The following is a 19,578-nucleotide window of genomic DNA, read 5'->3' as shown; positions in this document are numbered from 1 at the left end:
TACAATAATTAAATTTCATAATAATTTAATGTCAGATGAATAATACGTCAATTTGTTTATTGTGCTTGGCGGAAAAAATAAATTAGTGGATTATTACGAATTAAATATAGTTACGAAGTAGTAATAAAATGTATTATTATTAAAAACAATAGATAATAATAAAAATAAATTAGGACTAGAATTAAACCTTAAAAAACAAATCCTTGTAGTTTTTAAATACCTTAACTATGAGATTCTTTGGAAAGAAAACAAATTTAATGAACCTTTGGTTATAATAGCAAGGTTCATTAAAATATTAAGACTAAAAATAAAATTAGTACATACATGAAATTATTTTTAAAATTTGTGCTATAATATACTTAAAAAAATACCATATGTTTGGAATTGTAAGAAAATAAAGAATATTTACATTAGGAATTTCCGTACCTATACCTTCCAAAGCCAGTCTTCATTTCAACAAATATGTATAAAGCATAGTTTTTTATAACTACAATATTATTATCTTTTAATTTAAGAGTAAACACGTCGAATACAGTAAAAGGATATAATGTGGACGTTTGAAAAGATTGCCTTTAAAATTTGTTCTGTATGCTCCTTATTCGAGTGCTACTGAAAAAAATATGTGAATTCAGCCGATCAGTCCTATTCCTTTTACATTTCAAGTCCTTTTCGTTTCGAATGGCCGATTCACAAAGTTAGTTAGACTCGAATCAATAGCTCTTGGTATTTTGTCTTGGCGAAGTAAATTGCAAAAGTACTTTACTTACGAGATGTCAAGGTATGCCACTTTATTAAGCATCGCGCTTGAGGCTTATATTCAAGCCCTCAAATGACAAAATCCAATACAACTACGCATTAAAAATGCAATCCTTTTAAACGCGTAATTTCAAAAGCACCTTATCTAGTAATAACTACAATTATACTTTAGGTCCATGACAGGAATAAACTATTATGGGAGATTGAAACCATGCATAAAATGAATAAAATGCACATTTTTAACACGATTATCATATTTAGCCCTCCCAGCCCGTGTCTCGCCCCCTCTACCCCCTTTATCTTCCCTTCCTCCCCATCACCCCACCTCCCATCCTCCCCTGCTTCCCGAAACCATAGCAATCCGCCCGCCCCACCTGTTTCTCCATCCCTAGCCTACACTCCCTTGTCCACGTCCTCCTCCTCGCACCCCCCCCCCTGCCGCACCACCCCTCCCAGTTTGACCGTATGACCTAGCACCAACTCTCCTCCGCATCACCCCTCATCCGTTCTTTCAGCTACACCTGCTCATCTCTTCTCTTAATCTCCCCTCCCTTTTCCCTATTTCTCTCATGTTCTGTTTCTCTTATCTCAAGTAATTTCAATTTAACGCTCTTATTTATGCAGTTATAACGAATACTTATCAACTTAACAGTTCATCCCCACCCCACCCACAAAGCTACTCATATACCCCAAAGCTTAGCAAAAGTTCCACGATAACTGTTGTTAAAAAATTTCCTTTTCAATTATTCATACTCTGGACATTTTTGTGTAAAATCCGCCTGATTTTGTATTTATTTCATATCGGACGGAGTGTTTTGGATGTTTCAACTTAAGTGTATCATTTTTGTTCTTTTAAATGTAATTGTAAATACCAATAATGTATTGCATTAAAACAATCTTTCCTGATTTTCGTACCTACCACGTTAAATTTATTCTCAACCAAATTATATTTTTGTATTGCCTTCTGTGCTTTCTGTTTTGGAACGATTGATTATATATGAAAATTGTCACTTATTTTTAAATAGTTTTATTTGCACGCAAGCTAGTTTTGGATGGTGTATTAAAAAGATACATGGCACAAGTAAAAGATAAAAGAACACCGAATGGTGAAGTATTTTCGATATACAACTTACGACACACAATATATTATCACTAAATATATCTATTATATATATATATATATATATATATATATATATATATATATCTATTAGAAACTACAAGTCCACAATAAAATCGTATATATAGATTTTAAATTCAATGTTGAATATTCAAGGTAAACCCCTACTACTGGTACAAGCTGCAATTTTTCTACGAGAAAATACTGATAATGTAAAGAATTATGTCAAAGTTTAGGGAACCCTTTAAATTTCTAGATTAAACATGTATATAATATATAGTTATTTATGTCTACATTAATATTATTGATTTGCTACGAATAAATCAAGAGAAAACAAAATGAGCGTCAAAGACAGCCCCAGTTTTCTAAAGATTTATTCGAATCGAAATAACATTCTACTGATAAACGACATTGATAATATTAATAATTAAGATTTAAAATTGTCTAATACCAGGGAATATATTATTATGTATTTTTTGTGCGATACGACAGTTGGCTTTTTACGAATTACATCTATAATTATTTATATTAATTTAACATCTAACATTTAATTAGCGCATCTAAAAGTTGTATTTAACTTGAAAGATTTAAGATTTGATTTCCGGTATAAGTTAAATAGTCTGAATATGCTTTATGACACATAAAATATAAGATGTTATTAAAGACTATTCAGGAAAATTTAATTTGATTAATAATAAAATTTAATTTAATTTAATTTCAATAATTTACAATGAGTCTACAATGTTCTTGGCTATACCTAACTATATTTTAAATAACATCGAGTCGAAATTATTATTTTTCTATTAATACGATTCCACAAAACTACTTTTTTTTTTAATTATATTTTTTTTTACAAAATCTACGCTTGCCATGCCGGCGATGTTGGGGTTTACAATGCCATAATCGAGTGCAGTTTGATTATATAGGTCTGCACAAAATAGATTATGTATAACGCTAGTCCATGTATAATATAATTACGTATAATAAGACAACATTGATAACCAGAAAAAACCACACGGGAGTGTAAATACAATACCTACGAGTTATAACTATTAAGCTATTAAGTAATATTTAAATATATAACTATATGTATATATATATGAAAAATAGGCATTTAAATTCGAAAATTTTCTCTTTAGAATAATTCGTGATATAGTAAAGGAAATATTGCCCAAAAATACAACCAAATAATAATAAAATAGTTTTCATATAAAATTAAAGGTAAATAAAAAATAATTTGATATATGTTATACAATATGTGTTATTCTATTTACAGCTTATAACAGAATAAAAATAAAATAAAAACATTTATTATCAAAGGTCTACATTAGCCAGACTTCCTAAATCTAAAACATTACATATACTTATGCACATAGCACATTTTTGTCAAGCATTTTCACATTAAGAACACATCGACAACAAAAATACGACTAAGAACTATGTTCATTTCAATTCCATCGAGTGGCTTTTGATACTCCTGCTTAATGCGCTTATCATTCACTTTGTGTTCAAGCCAGTCATGGTTACTTTTCAGACTTTCACGAATACGATTCGGTTATCGACACTCTACGAACTTTTATTAACAACATCAATAAACATACAGGATTATAATATATGTCCATTAAAGGGATTAATATTGAACTACGGTACGAGTATATTAAGAACACCAATCTAATCTAACACACACATTTACGTTTATCGATAAAAATTGAAGTGGAGCTATGTTTTATTGGACTTTTATTTCAAAAGCAAAAGCGTAACACGGGAAGATACTAAATGGTCCTCAAGCGTGAGGAGTTCCAAAATAAAAATGAAATTACGAGTAGATATTACAATTGATCAATTAGTAGTGTTAAAATGATAAAAGGTTTGAAATTTTTTTAACCACAATGTAGGGAGCACAAAAATTAAAAGTGTAATTTTTCCATTAGTTGCAAGCCGTTTATCCGTTTTTAGACCCGTGCCGTTGTTTTCGCGAATCTCACCTTCTTCTTGTGCGTTCTCACCGGGCTTGATCGGAATGATCATAATTCCTGCATCTCCCTACACGAAGAAGCACCGCGGGCTGGGCTATTGGAGCTGAGCGCCTGGTGCATAATATGAACGCGGACATCGGAAATAGGCATCTTGCACTCACAAATAATACGACGGTGGCGGGTGCTAAACGATCGAGTTGTGGAGCTTTTGCAGCAACAATAATAGTAGAGATGAGCAAACGCACGTCTGAAGTTACGATTAATAGCGCAGTACAAGAAATTTGTGAGGACGGGACGGCACACCGCGATCCAGGTGCTATGGTAGAACTTATAATCGGGGGCGTTAGGGTAGTCGTAGACAACGATGAGATAGGGAATCCAAGCGAGAACGTGCAGTGAATAGACCGCGATATCCAAATGAGTCCTGGAATAATCACGTTCGTACTGGTGCGAGCGTCTGTAGGGGAGCTCTTTAGCAGCGCGATTGCGAATGTGTATAGCGCATATCAGAAAACCTACATAAGTTACAACAAGAGGTACAGCATGAAAAATTATTAGAGTAGTAATCCTGAAGGCAAAATTTCCGTAGTCGGTCCGCAAGCAATAATCGTAATCTAAATTCAAGAAGACTCCAACTGCTGAAAGACAGAAGGACAACGCAAAAATGAAGACGCAGGTGCAGCTAGTATGCATCGAGATAAACATGACATATTCATCGCTTGAGCGGCATAGTCGATAGTAGTTTTCTATTGCAGCCATCTATAGGAGAAATTTGTAATATAAATAAATGTACGTCTATTCAATGATAAGGAACTATTATTTTAATACTTACAGCAAAGAACAAGCTGTATGAATATGTAGAGGCTTGACCGAGGAACTGAAGAGCACGACAAACTTCGAGAGTATCCCATTCTCCGGACAGCAACACCACACCAGAAATAGGCATCACACTAGACGTCATAATAAGGTCTGCGAGACCAACGCAAGCCAGAAAGACGTTACCTATGAATTCAAATAAAATTATTAAATTTCTTACCAAACACTCAAACTCAACTAAGCTCAACTGATTAACCGAGACATAGAGTTTACATGCTATATCATAAAAATAAATTTCTGTGGATTTATTAGAGTTTTATTCCGAATAGATAAATAAGAAAGTGGCGATAAATCATCTTAGCTTTTTCTTTTTTTTTCCTACCTAAGCTGATAATCTTGAGAGGCTCAAACCTGATGACGTTGCTAACACGAACCCTAGTAAGAGCCGGGTTTCGCAGAATCTACCACCGGATCGAAAACGCGACCTACTGAGAAGATCCGGCGAGAAACTCAGTGGGCTGTGCCTGTGGGTTAATTTACTCGTCGAGCCCTTCATCGCAAGCGACGGGTTCGACGAGAACGATGACCGGTTATAGGGATAGGCTACAAAATTTAATTTTTAACAAAATAAAATCGGTCAACCTTATCAACAGCTATGGCTGTCACGTGCATATACGAACAGTAAACAATTACTAACCAACTTTCTTCAGGGTGAACTCCACAAAGAAAGAAGATACGAAGAAGCCGTTGAGGATAGTACCAAGACAAGAGCACGAGACCACAAACAAAAGCCTGCCAACTGTTGGCCACTCTGAGCTCAGAGTGACCGGAGAGTAGACCCTCGAGGTGTTGTGGGCTGTGAGGCCACCGAGTACAGGCGCGGCGGCATCTAAGACAAAATATAAGTTTGAAGTTTATTCAATTACTGGTGGTGGGACCTCTTGTTAGTTCGCACGGGTAGGTACCACCGCCCCGTCTCTTTCTCCCGTGAAGCAGTAATTCGTTTCGGTTTGAAGGGTGGGGCAGCCGTTGTGACTATACTTGAGACCTTAGAACTTATATCTCAAGGTGGGTGGCACATTTACGTTATAGATGTCTATGGGCTCCAGTAACCACTTAACACCAGGTGGGCTGTGAGCTCGTCCACCCATATAAGCAAAAAAATAATCTAGCGGTACTCGCCCGGTTCGCTGGACATTTAAAATTAACATTATTATTTATTGTCATTATTATTAGGGAGTCCAACACTCATATAAATATTAGGCTATCCATTAAGTACATGTGTTTTCTACATGGATACCAAGTTTCAAGTCAATCGGATGCTTGGTTCAGTAGCTATAACGGAAGATCCGTAAAAACCACTGAAGATTTAATAAACAATAATAATAATAATCAAATAAAATTCAAATAATTGTAAATAGATATGCTTTAACAAAAACCGACTTCAAATAGAAAAAGAAGATATTCCCAAACAAATTAATATACATTAAAAACAATAATCATCGAAATCGGTTGGCGTGATATTGAGTTATTCATCTATTTGTAGCGCACGTACTTAATGCAAATATAAGACTTATATGGTTTTCTCATGGATACCATTATCAGAACTGGACTAAAATGGGACTGAAATGGGACCACACGGGAAGCGTCAGCTTTCTGATAAAAAAAGAATCATTAAAATCGTTTTTTTTATTTTTTTTATTGCCTTTGTGGGCAGACGGGCATACGGCCCACCTGATGGTGAGTGGTTACCGCCGCCCATGGACTTCAGCAATGCCAAGGGCAGAGCCAAGCCGCTGCCTACCGGTAAACCGTTTCACACAGTCAAAAGTTATGAGATAACAGACATAAAAAAAATCATACAGTCGAATTGAGAACCTGCTACTTTTTTGAAGTCGAAGAAGAAGTTAAAAGACGTCTTCCGTGCTTCTTCATATTTATAATTAGGTAAATAGCAAAATGTTTATATTCAAAATACAAATCTCATGGTTATAATATTGTGTATAATATGCTACTCGTGCTATAGATATAGCTACCATTAACTACCTTCAAAAATTCAAGTTCATTGAGCTTATAGTTATTTTACTATAAAAACAATTGTATAAAAATTTTATAACTATACAATATGTAGCAATGCTTACCGACCCCAGCAGAACGCTGCATAATTACGGGTGGCATGATGAGGGCTCTGCGGCAGACCTGCTGAAATTTAAAGAATGGTTATTCTCCCAGACAGATCATTAGATAATTAAAATTAGCATTGGTTATATACCCATATATTCGGAATAGTAACCGGACCACACCTTAAAAATCCTGATGGAATTTTTTAGTAGCGATTTATTGCATTACAATCGCAAAGACAAACAATGGCTTGCGGTTTTATTGCTGTAGATAGGCCGAAAAGCTCACCGCTTGTCTGAAGTTACAAGAGCTCAAAGATATCTCAACGTGAGGCCAACGCTTAGTTAATCTCCCCCTTCAATGGGAAGGTACATACGCTAATTCTTATACAATTAACTATAGTCACATTGAGCGTCTGATCTTACCTCACTGTTATAATCTAATATATAAAATTCTCGTGTCACAATGTTCGTTCCCATACTCCTCCGAAACCGCTTGACCGATTCTCATGAAATTTTTTATGCATATTCAGTAAGCCTGAGAATCGGCTACTATCTAATTTTCATACCCCTAAGTGATTAGGGCTGTCCACCCCTAACTTCTTTTTTTTTATTTGGACTTTTTTTTTTGTTATAATGAGTCGTGGTTAAATGAGGTTTTGTTATTTTTATTATATATTCCCTCATCGTTCACAGCACTACATACCTCTTTCAATCATGTACCACATTCTTACACACTTACAATAAGTTAGTTTTTTTTTCTACACTAGAAATTCCCTAGAAATCTTATATATGGCAAAACAATGTTTGCCGGGTCAGCTAGTAATTTAATATAATTTAAATCAATGATGTACAGAAATGTTACCCTAAAAATGGTCTCATATAAACATACTTGCGGACAGATCTGCCGGGCTGATTTGTGAATCTAAACCATTCAGAGTACCACCCAAGCCCATATAAAGAAATCATTAAAATCGGTCCAGCCGTTTAGGAGGAGTTCAGTGACAAATACACGCACAGAAGAAATGTATATATAAAGATTACGATATATGTATAACAAATTGAAATAATCATAATTTAATATGAAAAAAAGTTAAAATTATGAATGTTCTTGAATTCTTGAGAGGTTTTATGTTATTTACATTGTAATTTCGCTAGCAAACACCACCCTGCCTATTTCTGCCGTGAAGCAGTAATGCGTTTCGGTTTGAAGGGTGGGGTAGCCGTTGTAACTTATTTGAGACCTTAGAACTTATACCTCAAGGTGGCTGGCGCATTTACGCTGTGGATGTCTATGGGCTCCAGTAACCACTTAACACCAGGTGGGCTGTGAGCTCGTCTACCCATCTAAGCAATAAAAAAAAAATGTGGTCAGTAACTTAGCAATTTAACATTTAACCATAATTCCTACACTTAAGTATTAGAACAAGAAAGCACTATTTAAAAATTTTCGAAGCAAGGCAAATTACAGGTTTCAATGTTTGGAGTTTGTATACGAACTCATTCACTTGGCTGGCGACCCATTAATAATTGTTTTATATAAATAAACATTCAAATGTCGAGCTCTTCCCGATTGTTATTTCACCAATTTATAGTTACTGTGTTTTCCATACGGCTAATTTTTTTTTTTATTGCCCTTGTAGGCAGACGAGCATACGGCCCACCTGATGGTGAGTGGTTACCGTCGCTCATGGACTTCAGCAATGCCAGGGCCAGAGCCAAGCCGCTGCCTACAAATTTACTAGGTAACCTAATTTACTAGGTATTTGAATCTAAGCTGATTGTATTAATTTAACATCCCGCAAAGCTGTTATTTGTTTGTTAAACTGAGTGTAAATACTAATCGTTTACATCAGTTTATATTTAGAGTACAATCATTTTAAAGCGAAGTATAGTTTAGTAGCTGGAGATTTTTTATTTATTGCTTTGTTGAGAGGACGAGCTCACAGCCCACCTGATGTTAAGTGGTTACTGGAGCCCATAGATATCTATAATGTAAATGCGCCACCCACCTTGAGATGTAAGTTCTAAGGTCTCACATACGTGACTATACAGTTACAACAGCTGCCCCACCCTTCAAACCGAAACGCATTACTGCTTCACTATCCTATCGACCTATTTTCCTATCCTACCTATTTTTCCTACCTATACTGATAGCCTTGAGAGGCTATTTCAGCTTCGCCCTAACGTTTGTAGGTGAGCTCGCGCGGCTCGAACCGGAGAGTTGCTAACACTGACCCTAGCAAGAGCAGTGCTTCGCAGAATCTACCACCGGATCGGAAACGCGAACCACTGAGAAGATCCGGCGAGAAACTCAGTGTGCTCTGGCGATAGGGGCACTGCAATAAACGATATTTTAAGAGAGGGTATTAGCTAATTTTTATGTGGAATCACGTTGCACGGATTGATAGAAGACATTTTTCTCTGTCGATTCCATCTCGATTTGTTTTACTATCGATCGTTGTACTAACTATTATTAGCATATTTCCGGGCTTTCCGGTAATTTTAATGTGTGTTATCGCTAGAACGTATTCTTGTGAAAAAGAATTATTTGAAATCAGGTTTACTGGTGGTAGGACCTCTAGTGAGTCCGCGCGTGTAGGTACCACCGCCCTGCCTATTTCTGTCGTGAAGCAGTAATGCGTTTCGGTATGAAGGGTGGGACAGCCGTTGTAACTATACTGAGATCTTAGAACTTATATCTCAAGGTGGGTGGCGCATTTACGTTGTAGATGTCCATGGGCTCCGGTAATCACTTAACACCAGGCGGGCTGTGAGCTCGTCCACCCATCTAAGCAATAAAAAAAGGTGTCCAAAATATTGGAGTTTTTGTTTAAAACTATCTAAATCTAAGGCGTCACTTGAGGTTTAGCCATAAAATTATCACGTTAACACATCTGAGAGATTAGCCAGAATCGATTTGAATTGAATAGTGAAATTAGCACTTTCATTCGGTGCATTAAATTTTAAATTCTATGACACAATTTTTTCGTTATTCATTAGTGGGTGAAATAAGATCATAGAGCTAGCTACCAACCACATCGTTCTGTAAAAACAGCGGATTTAGAGATTAGTTTAAAACGTTTCATAATTACCTATTTGATTTATTAGTAACGGGAGTACCGGACCATTAATCCTGCAGTTGAACATCGCTGGCTTGTAATAATTATTTCAGACTTGACCCTTGAGAATCAAACATTACTATTCCGTTGTCTCGGTATACGTTTTGATTTGAGAGCGGAATGCTTGGACCGACAATTTCAGATTTAGCTATGCCGGATCAAAGGCCTCGTGCAGAAATCGTTCGTTCTTAACACAACACCTAACGTGTGGAGATTTATCACTTTTATGCTGTAACTACTTGTGGCTTTGGTCGTAAACTCCGCTAGCTGCTTGCAGCAATATATTTTTGGTACAGGGGTTTAAAATTTTATTTAAAAAAAGAATATATAATTTAAGAATTTTTCTTGCAACAACACTGTTTTCTAATTTTAAAATACTGCACATCACACAGATAATCGACGTTAAATTTAGTTTAAAAATTTGTAAATTTAGAGTTAAGTAGAATTATACTTCGCCATCTGGAATTATTTGTTATGTTATCTCAATTTTTATAACACGACTAAATTTTGTAAAAACAAAATTAGCATTCGAATTCATATTAAATTCACGGATGCTACGTCAAATTTAATTGCTTTCCAAATATGGATTATCGAGCCTTAGTTCTGGTTTTTTAAATTTTTTTATTGCTTAAATGGGTTGACGAGCTCACAGCCCATCTGGTATTAAGTGGTTACTGGAGCTCATAGACATCTACGACGTAAATGCGCCACCCACCTTGAGGTATAAGTTCTAAGGTCTCACGTATAGTTACAACGGCTGCCCCACCCTTCAAACCGAAACGCATTACTGCTTCACGGCAGAAATAGGCAGGGTGGTGGTACCTACCCGCGCGGACTCACAAGAGGTCCTACCACCAGTAGTTACACAAATTATAATTTTGCGGGTTTGATTTTTATTACACGATGTTATTCCTTCACCGTGGAAGTCGATTTCTCCAGTACGTATTTCATTAAAAAAATAGGTACTCGCCTGGGATTCGAACACCAGTGCATCGCTCAACACGAATGCACTGGACGTCTTATCCCTTAGGCCATGGAGAAAGACCGCTACGGGAATGGCCTGGTCTACTGGTTCGGAAGCTATTCCCGGAAATGTTCAGCTCTATCACGTTCGATTGCCTATGTCGTGTATTTGCTTTACAAATTTTCTACTCAATATAGAGGTCAAGAAATGTACACAATAAGGGTTTTTTTTCTTTAAGAAGTCTGGTATAGTATTCGTAGAACAAAATTTTGTCTGTAATGCTGATATTAATTAGACCAGATCTCTTTCTTTAAGACTGAAAAGTGAATTCGCTTCATTCAAAGCATCTTATTACGTCTCGACGTTGTTGACTTGCCAAGAGCTTAGGAAAAAACGCAACAGGTAGATACTTCAGCATCGCTTTATTAGTACCGTAAGTCGTCAAAGATTTGGAGATACGCCAATAACAATCAAAATTTTGCTGTGAATATTCTAAAATATTTATCAGTTTATATTATTTTGAAGCACCTTCGAACTTTGGATCCAACCGGTACCTTTTCGCTACTGTTTTCGGGACCAGGTAGCTTTTTACCATCAGGTGGATCGCGAGCACGTCTATTAGTTCGACATCATTTTAATTGTAATCCATAATTCATGCACTCTCTCGTTTATATTTTAGAAACATTCATTAATATACTTTTCAGACATACTAATAGTTACGTTGTTGTTGGTCACGTGGTAGGAAAGAGAAGTCGAGGAAGATTGCCAACCAGGTGGACGGACATTGTCAAGGAGGCCACAAACACCAGCGTCCCGGGCGCCATTAAGTAGGCCAAGTGCAGGCAACATTGGAGGAAGCTGGTGCAAAAACTGGACCAAGGTGGTTATAACCCTCAGTATATCGACGCATCGCACTATATATATATAGTGCGATAGGAAGCTTCGAAGCCTTTTGGATAAACTTGTACTCCTTGTCTACGAAAATCTTAATAGTGCAATAAAAGAAACATTGCTATATATTACTAGGCCAGTGGATGGCTACCTTGTCAACCAAAAGAAAAAAAAAATCGGTCTTCACTATTAAGGAAGGTCCAGTAATGTAAATGTTGTTAAAGGCCTGAAATCTCTTACATTATTAATGAGAAGGTTTTTGTGGGTAGTACGTAACAATGTACACATTCAAGATTGTTTTTTAATTAAACTAATGAGACCTGGTCGCGCTTTGCTATGCCTATCGCGATACAATAGTAGGTATATGAAATACACACATTTCTCGAAATTAGTTCAGAATCGATTTTTTTTTTACTTTTTTCAATCGGTATAAGAACTTATCGATTACGCAAGGACGAGAAAAAAAAAGGAGTTTGTTATTTTTATTTTACAGTATTTAATGTTTAGAAATGAAAATAATAATGCGAAATAAATAATTTCTAAGAATAGTATTTTAGGAGCGATCCTTATATCGATCGGCGATAATATTTGCGAAAAGTCGTCATGGTCTACCTGGTCCCTCGTTTGTTGGGGGTGGCCGGCGCGCTAAGCCGGCTTCTGCCCAACGTCGGGGGGCCTGACCAGGTGACGCGCCGTCTCTATACGGGGGTGGTGCGATCAATGGCCCTATACGGGGCGCCCGTGTGGGGCCAGTCCCTGGCCGTGGGGGTGGCGAAGCTGCTGCAACGGCCGCAACGCACCATCGCGGTCAGGGTCATCCGTGGTTATCGCACCATCTCCTTTGAGGCGGCGTGTGTACTGGCTGGGACGCCGCCTTGGGTTCTGGAAGAGGAGGCGCTCGCCGCTGACTATAGGTGGCGGGCTGAACTTCGTACCTGGGGCGTGGCGCGTCCCAGCCCCAGTGTGGTCAGAGCACGGAGGGCCCAATCTCGGCGGTCCGTGCTGGAGTCATGGTCCAGACGGCTGGCTGATCCTTCGGCTGGTCGTAGGACCGTCGAGGCGATTCGCCCGGTCCTTGTGGATTGGGTGAATCGTGACAGAGGACGCCTCACTTTCCGGCTTACGCAGGTGCTCACTGGGCATGGTTGTTTCGGTGAGTTCCTGCACCGGATCACAGCCGAGCCGACGGCAGAGTGCCACCATTGTGGTTGCGACTTGGACACGGCAGAGCATACGCTCGTCGCCTGCCCCGCATGGGAGGGGTGGCGCCGTGTCCTCGTCGCAAAAATAGGAACCGACTTGTCGTTGCCGAGTGTTGTGGCATCGATGCTCGGCGACGACGAGTCGTGGAAGGCGATGCTCGACTTCTGCGAGTGCACCATCTCGCAGAAGGAGGCGGCGGGGCGCGTGAGAGACGCACAATCCCGCCGCCGTCGAGCGGGGGCCAGGGAGGCGGATCTCGCCCAAGCCCTGGCCCTCTAAGTGTTTCGGGTCCCCCTCACATGTCGGTCTGGGGACCGGCGAGGGGGGCCTAAGAAGACGACGTGCAAGCTGCTCTGCACGCGTTTTACGCAAGAGCATCCGGGTGATGGAAGGCCGGCTATCCTCGACCCACGCTGGTTCTGGCCCAGCGGGGTATTCCGTAGGGTAACCCGCTCTAACCGGCGCCATCTAGGCGGGCTTCGGACAGTCTGCCGACCGAGAGGGCTGGTGGTCGTGGCGCCGACGACCGCCAGTCCGGCGTCCCGAGGGGGAGGGTGATGGGAGAGATGTGCTCTGCACTAAACGCTTCACTTTCCCCCCTTTGCCTTGTCATGAGTTCTGTCTCATGCGAGGTTTGGACGTTGGTTGTTGAGCGACAGGAGGTTTTAGTCAGTTCGACTCTGACATACCCCGCCCAGTATCCCCAGAAAAGGGCGGAAGTCCGGCGATTTCCTCCTGACCAAAAAAAAAAAAAAAAAAAAAAAAAAAAAAAAAAAAAAAAAAAAAAAAAAAAAAAAAAAAAAAAAAAAAAAAAAAAAAAAAAAAAAAAAAAAAAAAAAAAATTTATATATATATATATATATATGGTCTAAAAAAATAATATGTCCGGTGTACTCGTATCAAGCGATGCTAATAAGTTGGGTTCAAAACGACTGATATCATGAGTGGTATCGTTTTTTCAAAGGACATACTTAATTATGTACTATCCGGCAAAAAACATAACAAAACTCTCAAATTACACTGGTGACTTCTACTCGTGGTAGGACCTCTTGTGAGTCCGCACGGGTATGTACCACCGCCCTGACTATTTCTGCCGTGAAGCAGTAATGCGTTTCGGTTTGAAGGGTAGGGCAGCCGTTGTAACTATACTTGAGACCTTAGAACTTATATCTCAAGGTGGGTGGCGCATTTACGTCGTAGATGTCTATGGGCTCCAGTAACCACTTAACACCAGGTGGGCTGTGAGCTCGTCCACCCATCTAGCAATAAAAAAAAATATTCTCAAATAAAATCACTATTTCATTCATCTCGAAATCAAATGTATTTTTATTTTCTAAGCCAACGTTTAAATTTGATTGAATTTTTCCGGATCAATAGGTTTATTTGAGTGTAGTTAAATTATATCATAGCTCGGTAAGTCGACGGTGAAGTTTATTTGAATAAAAATTTCTTTTTGTGTTTTTTTCGTTCAAGATAGCAACCGTTTTTTGTTATCACTACATAGTATAAAACAAAGTCGCTTTCTCTGTCCCTATATCTCTGTGTCCCTATGTATGCATAAATCTTTAAAACTACGCAACGGATTTTGGGGTTTTTTTTTTAATAGATAGAGTGATTGAAGAGAAAGGTTTACAAGTATAATAACATCCATTAAATAGTGGAGAAATCAATAATGAATTACAGTTTCCGAAGCGAAGCGAGGGCGGGTCGTTAGTTTATTTGTAATGGAATCTATTATAAAGTTCATTCTGTTTTATTGATATTGATGGATATTTACTTTCTTTGTAGAAGAAAATAACTAATAATATTTTGATGTTTTGTCGTTTAACTTGGATTTGATCTCCACTAAACAAAAATATAAAATGAAAATAGTAAGCACAAGTTGATTTTTTTTCCCAAGCAGGCCTACGAGCATACGACCCACCTGATGGTAAGTGGTAACCGTCGCTCATGGACGTCAGCAATGCCAGGGGCATAACCAAACCGCTGCCTACCGCAGAAATTATAAAATTACTTTACATTATGTTTGCAAGTAACCAAAGCCGAAGGAAATATTATATTCTAGGCTCTTTATCAGCACATCTGCTTATAGCGCATCGTGCTGATTGTAGATAACATAATGTACCAAAAAAAATGTTATAAATTATTTACAGTTGGTGACGAAGGCTTTGAATTTCAAAGCCAAAACGTAGGAAGGTCTCGGAAGGTACTCGCGATAAAATTAAAAAAACAAAAAAAAAACAATAAATTTTTGAAAATTATTGAAACCCATTCTCTGGATTGTTTAATTTCCGCAGTCTTTACCAATGGGATTAAAGTTGAGGTTAAATTGTCAAGTCGTATTAATTGAAACTCGGTGAAAATTATTTATCGAACAACCAAATGTTGAGCAATAAAAAACTGCTTCTATGAATGCGGCGGAATTTTCAAATCCATATTTTTTTTTCGATGGCGGATAGCCGTGCTCACAATCCACCTGATGTTTAGGGATTATCAGAGTCCATGGACATCACCAGCGTAAATGCTGGCACCCATCTTGAGACATGAGTTCTAAAGCTTCTGTTTTTACAGTACAACGGCTGCCCCGTAAACACGAAACGCATTACTACTTCACGGTAATAATTCTAACCAGTAATAAGACGTCCTAAATTAATATCATCGACAATTTTTCAGTTTTTGTCCCTAATATTTTATTGGATAATATCGTCAATCAACCTCCATAATATTTTGTATTACCCTATCATTCATCTCTCAATAGTAACAAGGAGTTATTTTTCTAACCCTAACCCTAACTCCAGTTCAGGAGTGAACCAGTTCACTGATTCAGTTTCAGTTCATCAATTGGCACCGCCATTCTCCGCATTTCAGCGGCAAAGCGACCAAGTCTTCAGATTTCAGGATAGGATAACAGTAAACGGATTAAAACCTCTAGTGTCCCTATCTCTCAGCTGTGATTGAACACCGGTGACCACTTCACATCAACAGGGCTGTGAGCGCGTCGTCTATCTAAAAGAAGTGCAAAGCATAATACAATACGAAACTAAGCTCGGTTGAAAACCCTGTTAATTACGTGGCAAACAAGTAAGGGAGGATTATTTGCAAGGAAAATGTTTTAGGTAACAATTCGTCATGCAGTTAAACTAATCACGTATAAGAATAAAACACGTTTTTTTTTGTTAATTCTTTATTTCTTCTTTCTTCTTCAATGACCTTCACGAGACCGACGGAATCTGTATCCTTTACTAAATTACCATTGTTCCTAAAGACTAATATTCCTAATGAATACTAAATTATATCTGTCAATATTAATTTAATTAGTTGTGCAGAGAAGCAACTCTTCATATTATAACATTCTAAATAGTGTCTAAGACCTCTACGTATTTGCGGCAATAGATTATTTCCTAAGCGGGGCTCACATTAGACCCACAGCTAGTTTGTCTTGAATTAAAAACTAATTATTCTTTGAATGCAGATACCGTTTTTCCGGCCAGATATAAGCATCTAAATACCTACATCTAAACATATTCATGTCACTTTTATCAATCAAATGAAATGATCTAATTAAAACCACTTTTACGGTTTAGCACCTTAGTCGTGACCGTGACCACGGAAACATTACAGTCTTCATAAAATCGTAAATATTATAAAGAAGATAAAGTAAAAAGCGAAAATAAACCGTAAAAGTATTTTTAATTATGTTTAAATAGCTATATAAGCTGTGAAAACTCAACATCCCGGATATGCTTGACCTAACTGTTATTTGATGTTACTTAATGCGCAATTGACGGCCCAAAAAGCTTTATTTCGAACACCAATTAAAAAGCAACCCAATAGTATAAAACTTCCAACAAATCATCGGTAATTATCAACGGAGTAATTATTCTTTTCATCGCTTTTATCTTCTTTGCTATTCCCGCGAGAATCAAGAGAAAGAGAGAGACAAAGGGAATGTGAGAGACATTATTTACCTTTTTTTTTTTATTATTTCACTCTTGTAAAGACGTACAGTAGTATGTAGATATGTCGTCCGGTTTATATATAGGCGAGGAAAGGTAATTAACCGACAGTGCAAGCAAGTCGTAAATCGTATTTTATGTATCATATAATAAATTCCAAATAGAAGTTACGTGGTCGTGTACTGATTACTATATCATGTTGAATTTTCTTTGTGATATTTACTTTTATACTGATTGATACGTATAAATAATTTTAACGTAAAACTTTTGAACAGCATCTGTTCCGATTATCATTTACGCCTACATAATTACAGCCGTTATAATAAAGTGTATCGATAGTATTTTTAATCTTCTTCAAATAGAAAAAAATACAGCAAGTATCACTCGTGATGCGACTTAAATATTATAAACTTTTGCTGGGTAATCAATCGTTTTCCTGTTTTAGAGTACAGCCCCGCGGACGCGCGAAATAAATTTTCCTATAAGAACAGTTTAAAGACCCGCCAATAAGAAATTCGGAGAGAGTCGAAGTGACCTTAACAACCAACCCGTAAAAGTTCCGTAAACAAACGTTTCTTGTCACAGAGCCGTCTCGTAAAACCTCTTAATGAAACAACAGCAAACAAAAGTCTAGAAAAAGTTGTTAAGACTATTGAAAATATCTTAAATACAACTTACCTAGGCCGCCGATCTCGGTGTTCTTCAAACAGAATACAACAATTAAAAAAGTTAATAATAGAACTGATTCTAAAATTATTTACATTTTTTTTTCGAATTATTTATGAATTTAAAAGACAAGAAATTTGACTAAATAATCAATGAGTTTTTAAAGTCACAACTTCGTTTGCGCTCGGGAATACCGTAGCTCAGCGCTGCTTACGCTGAGCCCAGGTACGTGTGAACTGTGGCGCTGTCAGAACGGTTTTAGTAAAACCGTAATTGTGAGAGCTTATTTGTGTGCTGATGTTGCTAGGTGTGGTGGGTTTTATAGTCTCGAGGGGAGGGGGTTCAGTGTGCGCATAAGGGTTGAAAACGAATTTGCGCAGCGTCTCTCGCGAATTTCATGGTGGTTCAGGCGTCGAGAAGGCGGGACGATGACGCGGGCTGCGAGATGCATTTTAATTTTCAAATTCATTTTAAGTCTTCTAAAACATACGGGAAGCTAATAAAAAATCCCTGAAATTGCTAAAAAAATACGGCTAAAGTCAGTTTTGTGCAGGAATCTCACATGAATTTCTTTATTTCTCTGAAAATTATCAAAGGAAAGTTTTTAAACTGAGATTCAAAGCCAATCGCATCGCTTGCAGTGATATCGCACTGCACCGAAATATATCTGACTCTCGGTGTTTTGCCGTGGAGTGAAAGAAACAGATGATTTCCTGACTTCATTCGGTGCCACTCTAAGAGAAGGAAAAAGGCGAGATTTAAACAATTTCAGCGTGAAAGGTAGCTTAGAGTTAAAACACAATTAAAAAAAACACACACACACACACGCGAATAAAAATGTGATAAAATATAGTTTATTCATAATTTTTTGGTATCTATAGTACCGTATACCTAATTATCTTAAATATAATTAAAATAATACAAACAGAAAAAAAGCTTAATGTTTGTTCATATTTGAGAAACGCACACTTCCGCGCTTTTTTCTTTTAAAGCTTGCGATGCGTTGAAGTAGGTGTTGAAGCCGATCAGACCGGCCGACGGTGACTTTAGGCCTAGCCTTTTTAGGCCTTAGTACAAGCTGCATCTTAAAGGTTCGCAAAATTTTAAACGTACCCATAGTTAATAGCGGTGCGGTTAATGATCTGCGGATTCAACAAAAGTCCTTCGTTACAAAAAGCATGACGGATATCATAAAATACTTAAGTACGAGTATAAACAGTGAGAAGGTACACATATTTCATTAAAATTGTTTCAGTTGGTTCTATCTGATTTCTCGATGAATAAATCGACAAACAGACAGATACAAATAAGTTTATAAATGTAATCAATCAGGTATAAAAATAAACGAAATACGTTAAGCCTTCACTGTCGTACAGGTAATGGGTTCGAATCATGTAGACCGTGAGTTAGTCTGCACATTTAGAGGAAAAAGACTGTAAAAGACAAAAAAGACAATAAATCTATATAAGAAATGAAAATCGATGAAAATTTAAAGAATAATTGCTATGATTTGGTCATTTTATTAAGAGTAAGTAAATATAAGTCCATCGTGATTGATTTATGTAAAAACTCACGTGATCATATAAGTCGTTTGAGATACATTCATTAAAACGACTTTTGCGGCGTTTGCTTAACATTTTTTTCCCTAACTATTCGCTGGTAGCTTAAGGGGCTATTCCGGCTAAGGGCAGAAGGGTAGGTGAACTCACGGCCTCAACCTGAGAGAATTTGCAACCCAGCCCTAGCAAGAGCAGTGCTTCGCAAAATCTATCACCGCATCGAAATCGCCACCAACTGAGAAAATCCGTGGGCTTTTGTTTAACAATAATCGTCGTTTCTATTTTAGTTTTGTGTTTCATGGACGACTAGTCACTGGTTCACAGTAGACTTATTACTGGTATATCATAGTAGACGGTTAATCGTAACAATGTTGCAATGAAGTTTTCTTACTTTCACGAGAAGATTTCACGTCGTATACCTATGAACTC

General features: G+C 37.6%; 1 protein-coding gene across 2 annotated transcripts; it reads right to left on the bottom strand.

Annotated features, from left to right (window-relative positions):
* Positions 1-1,162: 1,162 nt before the first annotated feature.
* Mtnr (melatonin receptor-like) lies at positions 1,163-17,886 on the bottom strand. Of its 2 annotated transcripts, none has more exons than XM_062668475.1 (5): positions 17,603-17,886; positions 6,810-6,867; positions 5,366-5,557; positions 4,685-4,854; positions 1,163-4,611 (listed from the first exon to the last, which is right to left on the bottom strand). In XM_062668475.1, exons 2-5 carry the CDS (start codon positions 6,844-6,846, stop codon positions 3,901-3,903), a joined length of 1,110 nt encoding a protein of 369 aa, XP_062524459.1. In that variant the 5' UTR covers positions 6,847-6,867; positions 17,603-17,886; the 3' UTR covers positions 1,163-3,900.
* Between the last annotated feature and the right edge of the window lie 1,692 nt (positions 17,887-19,578).

The sequence above is a fragment of the Bombyx mori genome, chromosome 1, assembly GCF_030269925.1.
Source record: "Bombyx mori chromosome 1, ASM3026992v2".
Classification (NCBI taxonomy): Eukaryota; Metazoa; Arthropoda; class Insecta; order Lepidoptera; family Bombycidae; genus Bombyx; species Bombyx mori.
The sequence above is the reverse complement of the archived record's forward strand: the minus strand, read 5'-3'. Positions and strand labels throughout refer to the sequence as shown.